The 19,178-nt window shown below is 44.0% G+C and overlaps 1 protein-coding gene and 1 long non-coding RNA gene across 2 annotated transcripts in view; one reads left to right on the top strand and one right to left on the bottom strand.

Annotated features, from left to right (window-relative positions):
* LOC148042948 (uncharacterized) overlaps positions 1-19,178 on the bottom strand; it is a 281,857-nt gene that overhangs the window by 249,545 nt on the left and 13,134 nt on the right. The gene's annotated exons all lie outside the window — the stretch shown is intronic.
* LYPD3 (LY6/PLAUR domain containing 3) lies at positions 1,083-17,749 on the top strand. The gene is made up of 5 exons (XM_087727521.1): positions 1,083-1,381; positions 8,896-9,027; positions 11,339-11,509; positions 14,115-14,255; positions 16,937-17,749. Exons 1-5 carry the CDS (start codon positions 1,309-1,311, stop codon positions 17,449-17,451), a joined length of 1,032 nt encoding a protein of 343 aa, XP_087583647.1. The 5' UTR covers positions 1,083-1,308; the 3' UTR covers positions 17,452-17,749.

Raw genomic sequence — 19,178 nt, 5'->3', positions numbered from 1 at the left:
CAAGCTCAGCGTCTTAGCCACTGAGCCACCTTCAGTGTGTGGATACACTTGCGCAAATCAAGTTTCCATAAACCCCTTAATTCACCAGAAGGGCCGGTTCAGTAGGAGAGGCAGGATTAAATAGGCAATCTTCAATGTACGACCATGACTGGGCCCCAGTGTTTCTCTTGCTAAGTGCGACACTTGTTAGATGAGCTTTTACAATCTTTCTTGGCACCGTAGTTGAGTCGGCTGCTGCAGTTCTTAAGCTAGGAACACCGTTGCTAAGTGGCTTCTGCGTAGATCTTGCTTGTCAGAAGTTCGCAAAAAAGGGGATGGCCTTGGGACGCTGCCCCGGGACACTGCCACTGTCATAAATAGGAACCAGGGGCCAAGCATTCCAATCTTGGTCACATCGGAGGTGGGATTCAGCCGGTTCTCTCCGGTTCGGGCGAACCGGCAGCGGTGGCTGCGGGAGGCTCCACCTACCCGCCCTGACGTAACGTACGAGCACTGCGCATGGCCAGAAGGCAGTGTGCATGCCCAGATGTGGCGCGTGTGAGCAAAGCATGGGCAGCGCAATCACGTTTGTTAACTGGTAGGGAAGGTAAGTGAATCCCACTACTGGGAATTCTGCCACGGTCATGTGTGAAAAACAGCAACGTCCCTATTTTTTCGTGCGGTTGTAACTTCAAATGTTCACTAAACAAATGTTTGTAATACAAAGGAAGACCTGTATTCCTTCTGGGGAAGGCGGAAGAGCTGTAGCAACTCCGTATTTTGATATACATGAGGTTTCCTCACCCCCAGCAACCAAAGCTGTGCCTTACCATGACCTCCCAAATGGTTTTAGTTGATGGAGAAACGAAGCATTCCTTTCCAATGCTTTCCATCACCTTTGCCATCATCTCTTGCTCCTCCAAGTTCAGACATGCCTCTAATTGCTGTTCTTTCCTGCCTCAAAGTTCTGGATGAAGAAGAATGTAAAATAAAACACACACACACACACAAACACACACACAACTCCTCAACTGGCTGTTCTAGTTCCCGGTAAGGGCGTCACCCCAGTCAGTGGTCTCCAGGTGCTGGGAAAGGGAAGTGATGAGTTAGAGAGTGGGATGGGATGTACGGGAGAAAGCCCTCCAGGCAGCTGCTGAACAGCCAAGTCTTAAAGAGGCGTGGCTGAAGGGATGAGAAAGAACGCCCTGCCCGAGTCATCGACTTATATTTAATGTTTAACCTTGGTCTTTTTGAGGACTTGACAGAAGCAGAACGTTCTCAAGGCCGGCAAAGGGAAAGACAAAGAACCGTTGGGACTTAGACGACGTAATGATGGGCGCCTACCTCCAGCTCCAGATGAGTCCATCTGTCCTTCTGGTGGCCTTGATGTTTTTCATGCAAGGTAGGAGATGGAAGATAGTATGGCAACTGCTAGAGCTTCAGAATTAGCCATGTTGGGACCAGGAATGCTTGGAAGACAAAGGGTGGCATCTGGAAAAGGCTTGGATGAGAAGTTTCAACCTCTGGGTTATTTTGGTTCAGCTCTCAGGGACGGTACTTTTGGTATCTACCTAAAGATTTGAAATTCTGGCATAAGGGAAGCATCAGGGCTGTAAAATGAGAAGTCCATCCTTACCCATTTTGGCTCATTTATAATAAATCTAAATTCTAGCACAGAAGCTAAACAAATCCTTAAATGAAAGAGTTTTTCCAGGGCGTTAACCATGCCAGGTTCAAATAACGAACTTGGCTGGGCATAAATGCATGGAGGTGCCAAAACGGTTGCTCTAAAGATCAAAGCAGTATTTTTTAGGCCATCCTGCTGGAAATGTGTGTCCGCTGCAGTATATATTTGCTTGATTGTACTGGTTTTTTAATTGGTTTTAATTAATGTCCTCATTGTTTGCCACCACCCAGAGTTATTCGTTTGAATGGGTAGCCATATAAATTGAATAAATAAATAAATTATCTTAGATTACTGTATGTCGTTTCCCTAAAATAGTCCTTGTGGCAAATGTCTGTCTCTCTGTCTGTCTGTCTATCTATCTATCACATACCTATCTGTCATCTATCTGTCTCTGTCTGTGCTGAATCTTTCATCTCTTTACTATCTATCTATCTATCATCTATCTATCTATCTATCTATCTATCTATCTATCTATCTATCTATCTATCTATCTATCTATCTATTATTTATCTATGTCTATGTTTCTATCTATCTCGTCCCTATCTCTATATTTGTTTGTCTGTGTCTGTCTGTCTGTCTATCTATCTATCTATCTATCTATCTATCTATCTATCTATCTATCTATCTATCTATCTATCATCTATCTATCTATTCATCTATCTATTATCTATCTATCTATCATCTATCTATCTATCTATCTATCATCTATCTATCTATCTATCTATCTATCTATCTATCTATCTATCTATCTATCTATCTATCTATCTATCTATCTATCTATCTCATCTACATTCCTAACAATTGAAAGATACAAGGGATTCTTTTAGTTTTTCCAATGGGTTAGATATTAGTTTTTCCAAATAATTGATTCAGGCCCTCTTAATCACAACTTTCTTTCAAAAGGAAGTTTCCTTTCTTCTATTTGTCTTTTTATTTCTATCATGAAATAATAGAGGCCATTTGTCTACGTGAGCTGAAATGCGGAGCTGAAAAAGCCAGGCTGATAAATTGTGAAGACAGTATGGCGTATGACATGGCTTTGTTTATTCACTTCATGTACTTCTCAGCATTCTTTGGGCAATAGGCTACGGCAGTTCCATTGTGTACTTGTCTAAATTGTTTAAAGGGAGGATGAAAAACAACAGCTGTAACTCTATTTCAGAGTTTCTCAACCTCAACAGCTTTAAGATGTGTGGACTTCAACTCCCAGAATTCCCCAGCCAGCCAGTCTGCCTGGGGGATAGTGGGAGTTGAAGTCCACACATCTTAAAGCTGTTGAAAATGAGAAAGCCCTGCTCTGTTTGACTGAGGACACAATATGGCAACCTGGTTTTGATCTCTTCCCAATACAAATTTGGAAATCAGCAATTGGAAGACTGAGAGACTATGGCAACCATGAATCTCATTGAGCAAATGATCGTTTATGTAGGTAGACACGTCAGGAAATGGTCACCCATTGAGCCTATGAGGCCGGAGAGGATTTTACCACAGAACCTCACTGAAGATCTGGGGAAACATGACCTTGGCCTCCATTCTCCTCACCTCACAAAGAGTTGATAGAACCAACCATTTCCTCACAGGCAAGAGGGAGATGACATCACAAATGTCATGAGGTCATTGTACAAATGGCAAGAATTTTGGAGTGGACATAATTTGTGGAATTGACCTACAGGATGTCATTGTGGCCTCTAACGCATGCCAAAGCTGGCAGTTTCAGATCAACAGACCATGCCTTAACCTCTGAGGGAAAATTATGAGGTGGTTTTTTTTTTTTTTTTTACAATCAAGCCCATCTTTTGTTCCACAACCAACCCCAAAGGCCAAAAGGAAAGTTAATCACAATTCAAAGAACAAAACAAACCATGGTTTAGATTTTTGCCTCTTTTCCAGTAGGCCTCTTTAGAAGCCTGATGACTACCACAGCCAACATGGCCAATCCTGTAACCCCTCAGCATCTTCAACCTCTTGTGCGTATATGCCTATACAATATTTTACAAAATGGGAGAAAGGGATGGGAGAAAAAATCTTGTTTTAGGACATTTAGCCCTTGCTTCTGAAAAACTAGAAAGAGCGGTTTAGAAATAAAATTAAGATAACTTCGAAACGAGAAAATATGAGTGCTGAATCGAAGGGGATTCCAAATATGGTGTGCGATTGTGCAGTCAAACTCATACCTGCCTCAGAGAGGATCTCTCTTCCATGGGATGTTTGATCCTACCAAAATCGATGATTCCTTTCAAATCTAAGGCGTCCTCCTCAAGACTTCGTTTTCCAGGGGTAGACAGTTTTTTAGGGTTACACAACACGGACTTTATAGGGTAGCCTTGTCAACAAGGAATTCTCATTATTCTCAGAGCCGAGGTGGCGCAGTGGTTAAATGCAGCACTGCAGGCTACTTCAGCTGACTGTAGTTCTACAGTTTGGCTGTTCAAATCTCACCGGCTCAGGGTTGACTCAGCCTTCCATCCTTCCGAGGTGGGTAAAATGAGGACCCGGATTGTTGTTGGGGGCAATATGCTGACTCTGTAAACCGCTTAGAGAGGGCTGAAAGCCCTATGAAGCGGTATATAAGTCTAACTGCTATTGCTAACTGCTATTATGGGAGCAACAGAAATTCCAGACTGAATAAAGTTATGCAATCGCCTAACTTAAAGCTCACCCGGGAAAATCATTTCAATAACCCGTTTTAGAGTTATCTAATCCGGCTTTCCTGTCCAGAAGCACTTCTGGTGAGATGCACCCACGCCCAGACTTCCATGAGGAAGGTCTTTGCACTGTTCCAGAATGAGCTTTCCACCTGGGTGACCGCACGGCACTGTTTTGGCTGGATGGCTAGAAGACCCAATTATTTCCGACGATGTTTGTGGCTTATTAAAAGCCACAGAAAACCTGGTCTCCCTTTGAACTGATGCAGCTGTTGGAAGCTTGTGTGGGCGACCTGTTTCCTCATTTGAAAGAGCTCGGCTGCACCCTGCCCCTCCACCTCCAGAGATCCTAACAGGTCCTTCAAGGAGAGAGGCAGTATGGTGGATCGCTTCTTCCAAATGATAGGATTTCCTCCTCTTATTTGCTCATGTGTTAATTTGTGTTTCGCCAGACAAATATCGCATGAGTAAAGAAACGGAAGAAGGGGGCAAGCGGAATAACAGAGTTGAAAGGGACCTTGGAGGTCTTCTAATCCAATCCCCTGCTCAAGTAGGAGACCCTTTATAATTCCAAACAAATGGTTATCCAATCTCATCTTGAAAACCTCCAGTGATGGAACTCACACAACTTCTGAAGGCAAGACTGGTTGATTGTTCTCATTATCCCATCCATTGCTTCTTGTCCTGCCTTCAGGTGTTTGGAGATTGACCAACTCTTATTTGGAGAAGCCCCTTAGAACATTGCTATCATGTCTCCCTTAGTCCTTTTCATTAAACTAGGCATACCCAATTTCTGCAAATTGTGCTTCATACGCACATTAAGATCCATGGATTGTCATTCAATACATCTTTCAAAGAATGAGGGAGTGGGGGAAAAAAGGGGGTTCGTGGAAGTGTCCTGGTAAATTAGCTTTAATTTGGATGACATGAATCAATGCATTATTCTAGGAATGAAAGCTACTCGTGTTGTTTAAAAAGATTCCGGAGAAGCAGCTGTAAAAAGTTAGCCCCTAGCCCCTCATAGAAGAATGAAATATTTTAAAGTAACGTGATTGCACTTGTATACTGTTGCTCTTTAATTCCAGTGTAAAACTAGGACAAGCTGAATATATTAATAGATAGTAGAAATACACCGAAGGGAGGAGTAGAGGGATAGAAGAAAGAGGGGGAGAGAGGATGGGAGAGAGGATTGGAGGGAGGGTGAGAAGGAAGGGAGGGAGTGTATCGGGAGAGAGGTGTGGTAGAGGGGGAGGGGAAGTAGGGTAGAGGGGAATGATGGAGGGAAGATGGAAAGTTGGAGGGAGGGGCGAAAGAAAGGGTGTATGGAGGGTCGAAGAGGTACATTGGGTTTCTATTTTGGGGGGTATTATTGACAAGAGGAATGGCTGTGTTTATTGTTTAAAGTTATAAGGCCCCGGTTCTGCACAGTATATATGTGACTGTACGAAAATGAAAATGGAAAATAAAAACACATTTACATAAGAAGAATGAAATATTTTGAGAAATATTAACAAAAGGCAGAATGTTATATTTCCCTGGATGAGAAATGGAGGAACATGCTCTTGGAAAGCAGCCCACAGCAGAGGTCAGCACTGAAGAGATAAAGAGATAGCTAGCTCTATTCATAAGCAAATACCCCCACCCAAGATCCAACAAAGGTAGGATTAGCCCTCAGCCACTATAGGAATTGCCCAAAGCCCCTTCATTGCATTATCTCATTTGCACCTCCCCCAGCAGTTCAAACTTCAACCAAACTTAGCTCAGACAAACTCCTAGGATTTGTACATGGCCCCATGGGAGTCTGACTACAGCCAATAGAATACATGTTCTTGCACAGGAACAGGAAGCTCAAGTGCGAAGCTCAAGAGAAGGTATAAAATCCCCTCGCTCTCAACTCCATGTGGGTCAGCTGCCCAGAATCACACAGGCTTGGTGGTTCTGTTTCATCAATAAATGGATCTTCTTTTCAATCAGCCTCCATCTTGTCTCTGGTGCCTTTCTCCTGGCTTGGAACTGAACAAGATGGATATTCATTCCAACATAGCAACAACAAGCGAACCTGGAATGGAGTTGGACACACACAGTGCTGTGTTCCTGAGGTGCTCCTGCAGGTGGAAGCATCCGTATGAGACTCACCTTGGGCGGGGTGCTCAGGATTAGTGAAATCACCCGCCATGGATGAACAGGAGTGGAGAATGAAAGAGCTGAGAAGTTTATGAAGTAGAAAAACAGGGCGGAAGAGGCAATAATGAAAAAGCAGAGATCTGCAGATTAACGCGAAGAAGTAGGAGCAGGTGGAGAACGCCAGGGAGGAAGAGCCCAAAAGCCTTCAAAACAGGATGAGCCATCAAGCGGAGGGGAGAAATAAATGACTATTTTCCAGGTTGGATTGGGGAGATGCCCAGGAGGAGGAAAAGGAAACACAGGGTGAGCCCATTGTGGGTCAAACATCTACTCTCAAATTACTGACGTCCAAAATGTATGTTAGATGCTAACACGGGGGCCTGGCAACTTGCAAATTCATTGTGCAAATTAGAATGGAGCCCTCGGTTTTCTTTAGGAGTAATTCCACCTTTGCAGTGGTGATTAGCCAACAACCAGATCCATGAGTCACCAAAAGCATACCTCTGCTTAATTTGGAGGTGACCTCGCGATCAGTTCACTGATGGCTTTTCCCTTGCTTATCATTTCAATCTTGGAGCTATTCAAGAGTCCTAATGAAAACAGAATAACAAAATTGGAAAGGACCTTGAAGGTCTTCTAATCCTACCCCCTACTCAAGCAGGAAACCCTATACCATTTCAGACAAATCGTTGTCCAATCTCTTCTTAAAAACCTCCAGTGTTGGAACACTGTTGTGGCCCAGCAGGAGCCGTTAGAGCTGCCGCCAGACTCCGACAGCGAGGGGTCTTATGAGTTGGCTTTGGAGGAGGTGGAGGACCCTGGACAGGATGTCAACTCCAAGCAGGGCGAGGAGAGACTGGTTGGCCACCAGGTGGTGGCTGAGCCTTGGATCAGTGGGGAGGAGACAAGAGAGGCTGACACAGAAACCTCCTGTGAGTTGTTTCGGGATGCACGCAGAAGAAGGGCTGACCGACGTAAGGAACAATTGAGGACTCATAGGAGATGATAACGAGCAGCTGTTGCTCGTTAGGATCTCCTCCTGCTGACAAAAGAGACTGATGGTGCCAAGCCCTGGTTGCAGAAGTCAACGTTCCCCGTTTGCGTGCAAACATTGAGAAAAGCCCACTTGGATAAGTGACTTGATTTATATAATCCTGCTTTGCAGTAGTTTATGAGTTATAGGACTTTTGCCAGAGCAATTATCTGTGTTTATTTTGGGCTCGCAGCCAGCAAGAGCCGGGACTGATAAAAAACATTCCTTGGAACGTTCTGTTTGGCTTTCGTTTCTGAACGGACAAGGTGGGGGTCAGAACAGAACACCTACAGCTTCTGGAAGCAAATATCTCCTCTAGTAAAGTTGTGATGAGCTGAGAAGGGGAATGGTCGTCAGAACAAAGGGAAATTTGGCTGTGGTCCTTCGGCCCCACAGTTCATCTCAGCTTCATTATAGCAATAATGAGGAGTACAGTGAGGGAAAAATACAGCAAAGAAAAGCGTAGCGCTGTAAAGATCAGTGTTCCTCAACCTTGGCAACTTTAAGATGTGCGGACTTCAACTCCCAGAATTCCCCAGGCAGGCTGGAGAATTCTGGGAATTGAAGTCCACACATCTTAAAGTTGCCAAAATTGAGAAACAGTGATCTGGAATAGCTCCAGAAAAATACATTGATGTGTTCCTATAGAGATGAGCTCAACTTCAGGAAATATTTGTCTTTTGTCATCCTGAGCTCCGCAAACGGTTTATTCGGATTTGGTTTATTAGGATTTGTATGCCGCCCAACTCTCGAGAGACTCAGGGCGGCTTACAGATAAGAACAGGGAGGGGGAACATATAAAAATTAAAAAGAACAGACATTAAAATTACACAACATTCATATAACTTAGGATGGGGCTGGATAAATCAACAGCCCCAGGCCTGCCGGAACAGCCAGGTCTTAATCGCTTTGCGGAAGGCCGGGAGAGTAGTAAGGGTCCGGATCTCCACGGGGAGATCGTTCCATAGGGCAATGCTTTGTGTAAAATGTGTGGAATCCTGGAAGTCCACAGGTCTTAAGCAGGGGTGGGTTTCTCACCCCGTTTCAACCGGTTCGGTTGGAACGGGGCCAGCGGCATCCTCATGTATGCGCGGAGCGCACGCATGCGTACTAGCGTCTGTGCGATGCTCCAGCTGCTCCTGGAGGATCGCGCAGGCGCTGTATGCGTCCTGCGCATGCGTGGAAGCGCAGAACTCGTCAAAACCGGGTAAGAAATGCGGGCGGGCGGGTGGACCCTTCGGCGTTCCCGGAAGTTACTTACTTCCGGGTTCGCCGACCAACCGGTTCGCGGGGACCGCCGCGAACCACCTGAAACCCACCCCTGGTCTTAAAGTTGCCAAGGTTGGACACCTCTGATCTACATTAATATAATTTCACTCTTTTAATTGAGGTTTTTTTTTCTCATTTTGGACATCTTCCCCCTACAGGTGCCTTGGCTTTGGAGTGTCACAGCTGTGTGGACTTGGGTGATGGCGGTTGCAGTGAGCAGAAGATGAAAAAGCTGACCTGCCCCAGAAATACTCAGGTCTGCGTGGAAACCGTGGCTGCTGTGGAATGGAGTGAGTAGCCCCAAATCTTTTTCTAGCCCAAAGAGGGATGTGTCCCCACAGGGTTGAGTTTTGGATCCCTTCTTTAGATCTGCAGGTGGAAAACTTTGATTCTTTTTTCATTTCTCCGAAACTTTTCTCCCCTTGCCAGAGTTGAGTCAGAGGAATCACCCAATGGTGAGAACGGTTGACATATAAATTTAGTAAAAATAAATACTGGTAGTCCTCGATTTACCACCACAATGGAACCCCAAATTTTTGTTGCCAAGCAAGTTGGAATTGGAATGAGCTACCCCCAGAGATCCGGACCTTACCCACTCTCATGGCCTTCCGAAAAGCTGTTAAAACCTGGCTATTCCGGCAGGCCTGGGGCTGTTGACCTCACTGCTGAGGTCCAGCCCCAATCAGATTGGGTGTATGGGTGATGTTTTAAATTGTTTTCCTTTATTTTTTATTAATTACTTTTGTTTTCGCTTTGTAGCCATCCGGAGTCCTCCGGGATTGGGCAGCCTAGAAATCTACTAACTAACTGAATGAATGAATGAATGAATGAATGAATGAATGAATGAATGAATGAATGAATGAATGAATGAATAAATAAATAAATAAATAAATAAATAAATAAATAATAAAATAAGACAATTGTTAAGTGGGTTTTCCCCATTTTACAACCTTTCTTGCCACAGTTGTTAAGTGAATCACTGCAACTGTTAAGTTATTAACATGGTTGTTAAGGGAATTTGGATTCCCCATTGACCTTGCTGATCGGAAGGCTGCATGACCTCTGCAACCGTCATAAATATGAGTCAATTGCCAAGCATCCAAATTTTGGCCAGGTGACCATGGGGACGCTGCAATGGCCATAAATGTGAAAAACGGCCATGAGTCACTTTTCTCAGTACTGTAGTAACCTTGAACGGTTACTAAATGTATTGTTGTAAGTTGAAGACTACTGTATTTTTGCTTTCGTTTTGAAGATATCTTTCAGCATCCCCGATTGCCAATAAGTTGGTGATGGATATTGGAGACTCTTTGCAAGCTCCCTTCCACGTTAAATTTCCCAATGCCATATACGTTCATGGCTCTTCGGATGGCATTTCCTCCTAATGAATTAAAGTCTGACGAATTAACTTGGGTTAGGATAGAAGGGCAGGAGGCTACAAATTCTGGGGAGAAGATCCCACATCTTCTCCAAACACGCATCAAGGTGCTGGTTATCACCTTTAAAGCCCTACATGGCTTAGGACCCAGATATCTACGAGACCATCTTCTGCCACATACCTCCCAGCGCCCGATAAGATTGCATAGGATGGGCCTTCTCCAGGTGCCGTCAACTAGACAATGTCGTCTGGTGGCTCCTCCGAGGAGGACCTTCTCCGTAGCTGCCCCGGCCCTATGGAACGATCTACCCGTAGAGATCCGGACCCTACCCACTCTCTCGGCCTTCCGTCAGTCTACTAAGACCTGGTTATTCCGGCAGGCCTGGGACTGTTGACCTCATGAGTGAGGTCCAGCCTCACTAAGACTGAGTGCATGATGTGTTTTTAACCTGCTTTCTTCTCTATTTTATATTTTTTGTATTCTTTTAGAGTTGTTTTTATGTAAGCCGCCCGGAGTCCTCCGGGATTGGGCGACATATAAATTCATTAAATTTACAATTTAAATTTACATATGGAGAGAATCATTCCATGGTCAACTTGTAACTACTGGTACCCAGGTTCCCCCCCCCACCTCCCTCCATCAGACAGTGAATGCTTTTTGTGGCCAACAGGGGAATTCTGGGAGTTGAAGTCCAGAAGGTCACCATCATGGCGAGCCCTGTTCTAAGCCATCTTATTTGCATTTATTAGTTTGGCAAACATGTACAAGATGGCAGGTATTAATATAAACATGGGCATGAACGAAAGAAATGAATACAAATAAATGGGGACAGTAGGACAGGGACGGTAGGCACACTGGTGCGCTTATGCACGCCCCCTTTACGGACCTCTTAGGAATGGGGTGAGGTCCACGGTAGACAGTTTGAGGTTGAAGCTGGGGGGGGGGTGAGGCTGTAACAACGGAGTCAGGTAAAGCATTCCAGGAGTTGACCACTCTGTGGCTGAAGTCGTATTTTCTGCAATCGAGTTTGGAGCGGTTAACCTTGAGTTTGTATCAATTTTTTGCCCATGTGTTATTGAGGTTGAAGCCGAAGAAGTTGTTGACAGGTAGGACATTGTAGCAGACAATTTTGTGGACTGCGCTTAGATCGTACCTCAGGGACAGTAGATTACATTTAATTAAGGTCCAGGTTACTTCCTCTGTAACCTCTTTGTTCTTCCAGGTCACGGGAAGTTCTCCGTTGGTGAAAAGGGCTGCGGAGCGGGCATATCAGGAACCAATGACAAGGCAGTGGAGGTGCACGGCATCTTCGCCTTCTCGCAGCTGCGCCAGTGCAACACGAGCGGCTGCAACATTAAACTGGACATCCAAGCTCTGCAGCTGCAACCTATGGGTAAACCCCACCCCACATAAGAATGATGCTTCTTGTTAGTCTTATCCATCCATTGCAGTGGTGGGATTCAGCCGGTTCGCACCTATTCGAGAGAACCGGTTGGTAACTTTCTAAGTAGTTCAGAGAACTGATCGTTGGAAGAAATCTCCTTTTGTTTTTTCCCACTTTACAGGGCTAATCCTGTAATGAAGGCAGGAAGGAAACATTCTGGTGTTGTTTCTAGCCTCATCTTTATTGATCTGCTTACAGAAACTGCCTCTCCGGTTAGCCCTTATGACATTGTCACAGCTAAGGCGAAGCGCTCATCGACCTGAGTGACATTGACTTGACCATGTCCACCCAGTCACATGACCACCAAGCCCCGCCTACCCAGATGGTCATTAGGGCAGAGAACCGGTTGTTAAATTATTTGAATCCCACCACTGATCCATTGCTAGGTCCCTGGGGAATAGCAATAGCAGTTAGACTTATATACCGCTTCATAGGGCTTTCAGCCCTCTCTAAGCGGTTTACAGAGTCAGCATATTGCCCCCAACAACAATCCGGGTCCTCATTTTACCCACCTCAGAAGGATGGAAGGCTGAGTCAACCTTGAGCCGGTGAGATTTGAACAGCCGAACTGCAGAACTGCAGTCAGCTGAAGTAGCCTGTAGTGCTGCTTTTAACCACTGTGCCACCTCGGTTCTCTAATATTGGAGTATTTTCCCAGCATCTTTAATAAACTGGGACTTTCCAAATACAAATTGTCCCCTAGCTTGTAGATTAAATAAATTGTAAACAAAATAAATTGTGGGTCTCCCTTAGGCCTGAAAGCCAGCTGGGTGACTTTGGGCCCGCCTATCTCAGCTCAACTTTGTGAGCTGTTATGGAGAAAATAGAAGGCAGAAGTCTTAAGTATGTTCAATGCCTTAAGTTATATATAAAAAGGTAGAATAAAATAATAATAACAACAACAACAACAACAATACTCAGCTGCTGTACAAAAATCACGCAGACTGATTATAAATTGTGGCACAATTCAGTAGCACAAATGATCCATTGGAATTTGTGCAAAAATTATAATATTAAAACAGCAACAAACTGGTGGGAACATCAGCCTGAAAAAGTCACCGAAAATCAGATGGTCAAGATCTTGTGGGATTTTCGCATACAAATGGACAAAATACTGGTGCATAATACACCAGACATCACACTGGTTGAGAAAAATAAGGTTACAATTATAGACATCGCAATACCAGGTGATAGCAGGGTTGACGAGAAGGAATATGAAAAAATCGCGAAATACCAGGACGTGAAAATCGAAGTTCAACAATTATGGCAAAAACCAGCAGTGGTAATTCCAGTGGTAATTGGCACACTGGGTGCTATTCCAAAAGCACTGGAATTACATTTAAAACAGTTAAAAATTGACAAAATCACCATCAGTCAAATGCAAAAAGCCGCACTACTTGGATCTGCACGCGTATTACGAAAATACATTACGACGTCCTAGGCCCCTGGATGGGGCCCAACTAGTAACCAATGCCAAATCTGGCAAAACAACTGGCCGCTGTGATACAATTCTGTTGTTACGAATAATAACAACAACAACAACAACAACACAACAATTATAGCAATAATGGGGAGTACTGTGAGGAAAAAATACAGGAAAGAAAAGAGTAGCACGGTAAAGATCAGCGTTTCTCAACCTTGGCAACTTTAAGATGTACAGACTTCAACTCCCAGAATTCCCCAGCCTGGCTGGAGAATTCTGGGAGTTGAAGTCCAGAATTGAGAAACGGTGATCTAGAATAGCCTCAGAAAATTACATTGATGTGTCTCTATAGAGATGAGCTCAACTTCAGGGAATATTTGTTTTTTGTCATCCTGAGCCCCGCAAGCCATGGTTGCAATGCTTTGTGTAAAATGTACAATAGCCACAAAAGCCAATTTACCTAGAACGAAAAGGCTAAGTTGTCTCTTCAGCCGTGCCTTTGTGTTCTCAGGCTAAGAGCCTTTTATTTATTTATTTTTTGCATAATGTGCAAATACGCTTTTAATGGGCTTGTTTTCTTTATTCTTCCCTTTTACATAAATCCCAATAGCTCTCTTTCTGGGAAAAAGGAAAGGTGAGATGCAGCTGAATCAATAACTAACAAGAGGCAGCCTGTTTAAATTTGGGACTGGTTTCAAAAGCCTCATTTGGCTAATCTTGGCGCTAGTCTGGTTTGAGAAAAATTATAAATATGCCTGGCCCAACCCAGATTCAGTGCTTCTTCTACAATTCAACCAATGTACATCATCATCAACAACAATTTATTACAGTATTACAGTGTTTCTCAACCTTGGCTACTTGAAGATGTCTGGACTTCAACTCCCAGAATTCCCCAGCCAGCGAATGCTGGCTGGGGAATTCTGGGAGTTGAAGTCCAGACATCTTCAAGTAGCCAAGGTTGAGAAACACTGCAGTATTAGATCAGAGACTAGAACAAATAAAAGCATTCAGTATATATACCCTTAAAATTTTAGTATAAAATAATGTTGCTATTGTTGTTGTTAAAGTTCATATCTTTTTCATCCTCAATAATACTATTTTTTCCCCCTTTTTTAATGGCTCTGTCTCCAGATAATGTGAGTGCACGGATTCCCAACGGAGTGGAATGCTACAGCTGTGATGGAGACAACTGCACAATGGACAACTCTTCCATTGTCAAGTGTTATGATAATTTCCAAGGTTGTTTCCATGGCAATGTCACTATGAAAGCAGGTGAGACCTCTGAAGGTCATTGAAAACGGTGACTAATTTGGCTGTCTTGGGATTCCAGAGACTGTAGGTGTTGTGGCCCACCAGTAGCCAACAGAGCTGGCATCATGTTAGGACAGTGAGGAGGTTGGGCCAGTCCTGGAGACTGGGGAAGGATCTGATGAGGGCTCTGTGTCGGAGGCAGCGAGGGGGCCAGGGACGCCTGACAGTTATCAGCTGTCTTCAGAGTCAGAGATCAGTGAGGCAGAAGAACAGCTGGAGCCTGTTCTCAGTGTGCGCATGTGCAGAGTTGCCAGACGAAGGGAACAGCTGAAGAACATGAGCTGACTTGGGAGTGAAGGTGGACGATGAATGGCCCCTCCCAGAGGAAATAAAAGAGCAGCGAAAGGGGAGTGGAGTTTGAAGGAGGCAATTAATTTGCTTAATTGATTCATGACTCTCCGAGATATCGGCCTGGCAGCTCTCCAAGCCAGATAAGGTCTGTGACTGTAAATCCTCCTTTGAAAGACTTTGCTGGCTGCAAATGATCAGAATTCATAGTCAATTAATAAAAGGGGTTTTTGCCGGGACCAAGGAGTTTGACTCGTGCTCTTGGGAAGTCTGAACAGTAGGCCCCCAAATATGTCGGATTTCTTCCTGTCCTAGGAATGGATGGGGGGAGGGATTAATGGAGCTACGAGGATGAGTAAGGGATCAGTGTCCTCTGAATGAAGGCCATCATAGCCCAGCTGAAATAAAAATTATCTTCTAATTGTGTAGGAAATCACGTTCTCCAATATGTAGTAAAAACGGAGAGGAAGCAGAGGTTAAAAGAGAGTATTCAATCATGCTTGAAGAATGGCAAATTTTATGTTGTTGTTGTTTTTTTAAAAAAGACCCTTCTACTTTTTTTAAAAAACAACAACAACAACAACATAGCATTTATATTTCTCTGCCAGATAGACATCCTTCCCTTTTTTTTAAGTTACAAAATTGCTGCAGCGCTGTTGGGAAGAGAGTGTATTATTTGACAAGCTATCCGTGTTCTTGACTTTTTAACAGCGATTAAATACAATGAATTGTTTTGTTAACCTTGACTCGAAAAGCCCTTTGCGCTGAACACAAAGAGAACTCGATTTGGAATTGGGGAGGGAGGGGGAATAATTCTTTGGACCAGTGGTTACCAACCAGAGGCCTGTGGATCACTGGTGATCCGCAAGAAAATTTTGGTGGTCCGCAGAAAAATTTGTATTTATTAGTTTGTCAAACATGTGCAAGAAAGCAGGTATAAATATAAACATGGATATAAACGATAAGGTTCCAGTAGTTAACCCGAGCCACTGAAATGCCAAAGAGAGTGAGACTCGAAACGAGGCTTGCAAAAATATCTGTTTTTATTTATGGCTGTAGCAAAAGCTGGGTGACAAAACTTTATCCAAAACATACAAACCAATGCATGTAAGGAATAGCCACATCATGCAAGAGTGGCTCAGAGTATTATATACATTTTAGGCAGATAGAAACAAAGTTTATCCAATCAGAGAAAAGATTCGTTACCAACGTGATCTTTAAAGCATTCTTTTGTTCAAGCTCCTGTCTCTGCCTACCTTATCTATGGAGTAATCCTATAGTCTTGAGTAGGGGGTGGCAGCCCCCCTTTGCCAAGTTTTTTTTTTTCCCCGGCAGAATGCTTTAAGGATTTATGAGCCAGGAAAACTCCTTAGTTTGGTTCCATTATCGATTGGGGCCTGATATTCCCGTGTAACTATTTCGTCTGTGTTTTCAAGAAGGTCCCTAGCTTTGAAACCAAGGATAGAAGCGAGGCGCAGCAGTGAGATAACATTTGCAGTAGTGTCATCCAGTATTAAGGTTACAATTTGCTAGGCTAGAAAATAAACTAATTTCTGACAGTGTACAATAATATAAGCAGAAGCCAATATTGATTCATATTGATTCATATACTTCTTCAAAATGAAAGAAATGAGTTCAAATAGATGGGGGGCAGTAGGACAGCGACCTTAGGTGCCCTGGTACGCTGACGCACACCCCCTTTACGGATCTCTTAGGAATGGGGTGAGGTCCACGGTAGACAGTTGAAGGTTGAAGCTGTGAGGGTTAGAGCAGTGGTCTCCAACCTTGGCAACTTTAAGACCTGTGGACTTCAACTCCCAGAGTTCCTCAGCCAGCTGAGGAACTCTGGGAGTTGAAGTCCACAAGTCTTAAAGTTGCCAAGGTTGGAGACCACTGGGTTAGAGGATGTAACAACGGAGTCAGGATTTGCATTTTTGATATCATACTAAATACCGTGTTTCCCTGAAAAGAAGACAGGGTCTTATTTTCTTTTCACCCACAAAATAAGCGCTTGGCCTTATTTTTGGGGAGGTCTTATTATTTTTGAGGTGCAGGAGGCAGCGAGAGTGGTCACCTCATGGCTGCTGCTGTGTTGCAATATTTTCGGGGAGGGCTTATTTTTGGTGGAAGGGTTAATTTTAGAGCATGCACTCAAAAGCCCAATTGGGCTTATTATCCAGGGAAGTCTTATTTTCAGGGAATCTATTTATTTTTCTTTAAAAAAATCATATTAGTGGTCTGCAGAATTTAAAATTATGAATTTAGTGGTCCCAAAAGGTTGGTGACCCCTGCTTTGGACCAAAGCCTTGAAGGAGGACCTCTGCCTTAAAGTTGCTCCTTCCCCTCTTTTCCAGGGAATTTTTCACTGACCAAACCCGTCAAAGGATGCGTTCAAGATGGCGACTGCACCAAGGTCCGGAAAGGGAGCAATGCCATCACCCTCTCAGGCTCCTGTTGTTCGGGGAATCTCTGCAACACGAACCTCTCCAACAAAACGCATTTCTCCACCTCCATTCCAAGGCCAGCCTTCCTGCCTGCTGAAGAGATCAAGAACGTAACCGCCACGACCCCTCCGACGTACGTCCGGGTCAACGCAGCCACAGTGGTGGCTTCCACTTCCAGCAAGATCACTCGTTCTCTTGGTGTGAGCCCATCGGTGGGCGGCCCTCAGAAGGACCACAGTCATGACCACGACCACGACCACGACCACAGTCATGAGGAGGATGAAAAGAACGTTGTTGTTCAAAATAGGAAGGTGGTCCCTTCGGTGCAGGTTGAAGAAAGAAAAGTTGGTGGGCCAAAGGGAGGTGTAGCAGGCTTGCAGGGGTCCCTCCTGGTGACTTTGGTCCTCCTTGGCTTGTCTCTGTGAAGGTGAATCAAGGAGCAAACTGACATTCAACCTTCTTCCCTCTTTTTTTCCTTCGCCCGATCAAAGCTTATCGCGTCCAACTTTGCCTCATTCGATACGATCTCTCCCACTCTGAGCAGGAAGCTGGACTAGAAGACCTCCAAGGTCCCTTCCAACTCTGTTGCTATTCTGTTATTCTGTTTTGTCTGCCTGTATTAGGCCTCTTCTCAACAACCCGGCCTTTTGGACGTAATGTCCGATTCATGACATTTTGACTATTGGAAATAAATTGTCCTTTGGCGCGCTTCTCTGTAACAGGTACTCCTTGACTTACAGTGATCCGTTTAGTGACCGTTCAAAGCCCAAGGGGCACCAAAACAAGTGACCTTCAACCGTCCCTTGCACTTATGACCATCACAGCATCCAAAAAGTCACGTGGTCGAAATTTGGGCACATGGCAACAGGGAAATACTTACAATAGTTGCAGCATTTTCCAGGGTGATGGGATCACCAGTTATGACCATCCACATGACAAGAAAAGTCAAGGAGAGAAGCCAGATTCATTTAATGACTATATGGCTCACTTAACAACTGCAGTAATTCACTTAACAACCATGACCAAAAAAGGGCATGAAATTGGGCATAAGGCACTTAACAAGCACCTTACTTAGCAGTAAAAAAAAATCTGTTCTCAATTGTATATCTTAGGTCCAGAACTACCTGTACCTTATTTTCACAGTAGCCACTAGAAATCAAGATATAATAAGATATAATAAGAGCCGAGGTGGCGCAGTGGTTAGGGTGCAGTACTGCAGGCCACTTCAGCTGACTGTTATCTGCAGTTCAGCGGTTCTAATCTCACTGGCTCAAGGTTGACTCAGCCTTCCATCCTTCCGAGGTGGGTGAAATGAGGACCCAGACTTGGGGGCGATATGCTGACTCTGTAAACCGCTAAGAGAGGGCTGAAAGCTCTATGAAGCAGTATATAAGAATAACTGCTATTGCTAACTGCTATAAGATTCAGTGCTTACATGATTATTCTCATCTTTATGGGGAGCAAAACGTGGTTTTACTCTTCCAAAACAAAGTCACATTCCTTTTGCATGGGGGTCTTTTCCTGCCCTCCTCTTGCAATATCATTTTGTGCCAATCAGACTCACAGAGTTTTGGTGGTTCGCATAAATTTTGACTTGACAGAGGTCAGAAGGAAGGTGCAGGCAGCTGAAGTTAAGTTGCAATTTAATGACGGGAAACTGACCAACTCAAACCAATCAGCTTTTTGCGTGGGCCCTAATGACTTGACCCTATCAAAGTATTCTAGAAATCCTGAATGTCAAAATGTGTCTGAGATCCAGAAGGTGATGGACAGGTTTTTTTCTTTTGGTGGAGAGCTAACACGAGAAAGAGTGTAGAGTTAGGAGGACCGTTGCCACGTTGAAATTTGGATTTTAATCCTGAAATGCTGGAGCAGAGCTTTGGAAGTTTAAAATCAACATATGTCGCTCTTTACTTTTTCAAGGGGAATGTACCCTGACTTCAATGAATGGATAAAATGAATCAAACTGTAAACCTCACCACAGAGATTGTGTAAAATAGGAAATAAAACCTTTAAGATGGCAATTTTGTATTTTAAGTGCTTTCCATAATTTGCACACATGAGAAATGTTTATTTTTAACATTTACCAGGGGGAGGGATTTCTGCTTTTTGCCTTCTCTTACTGAAGAGCCGAGGTGGCGCAGTGGTTAAA

This window comes from Thamnophis sirtalis, unplaced genomic scaffold, assembly GCF_051295495.1.
Source record: "Thamnophis sirtalis isolate CommonGarterSnake01/CBP01778 unplaced genomic scaffold, rThaSir2_p1.2 scaffold_13, whole genome shotgun sequence".
In the NCBI taxonomy this organism is placed as follows: Eukaryota; Metazoa; Chordata; class Lepidosauria; order Squamata; family Natricidae; genus Thamnophis; species Thamnophis sirtalis.
Note: the sequence above shows the minus strand (reverse complement) of the source record. Positions and strands in the feature narration are given on the sequence as shown.

Bases quoted from the DNA above. Each gene is read 5' to 3' on its own strand.
- LYPD3 (XM_087727521.1), top strand. From the start codon at position 1,309: ATGATGGGCGCCTACCTCCAGCTCCAGATGAGTCCATCTGTCCTTCTG. The intron at 9,028-11,338 runs GTGAGTAGCCCC...TTGTTCTTCCAG, and splicing joins CGTGGCTGCTGTGGAATGGA to GTCACGGGAAGTTCTCCGTT. The intron at 14,256-16,936 runs GTGAGACCTCTG...CCTCTTTTCCAG, and splicing joins CAATGTCACTATGAAAGCAG to GGAATTTTTCACTGACCAAA.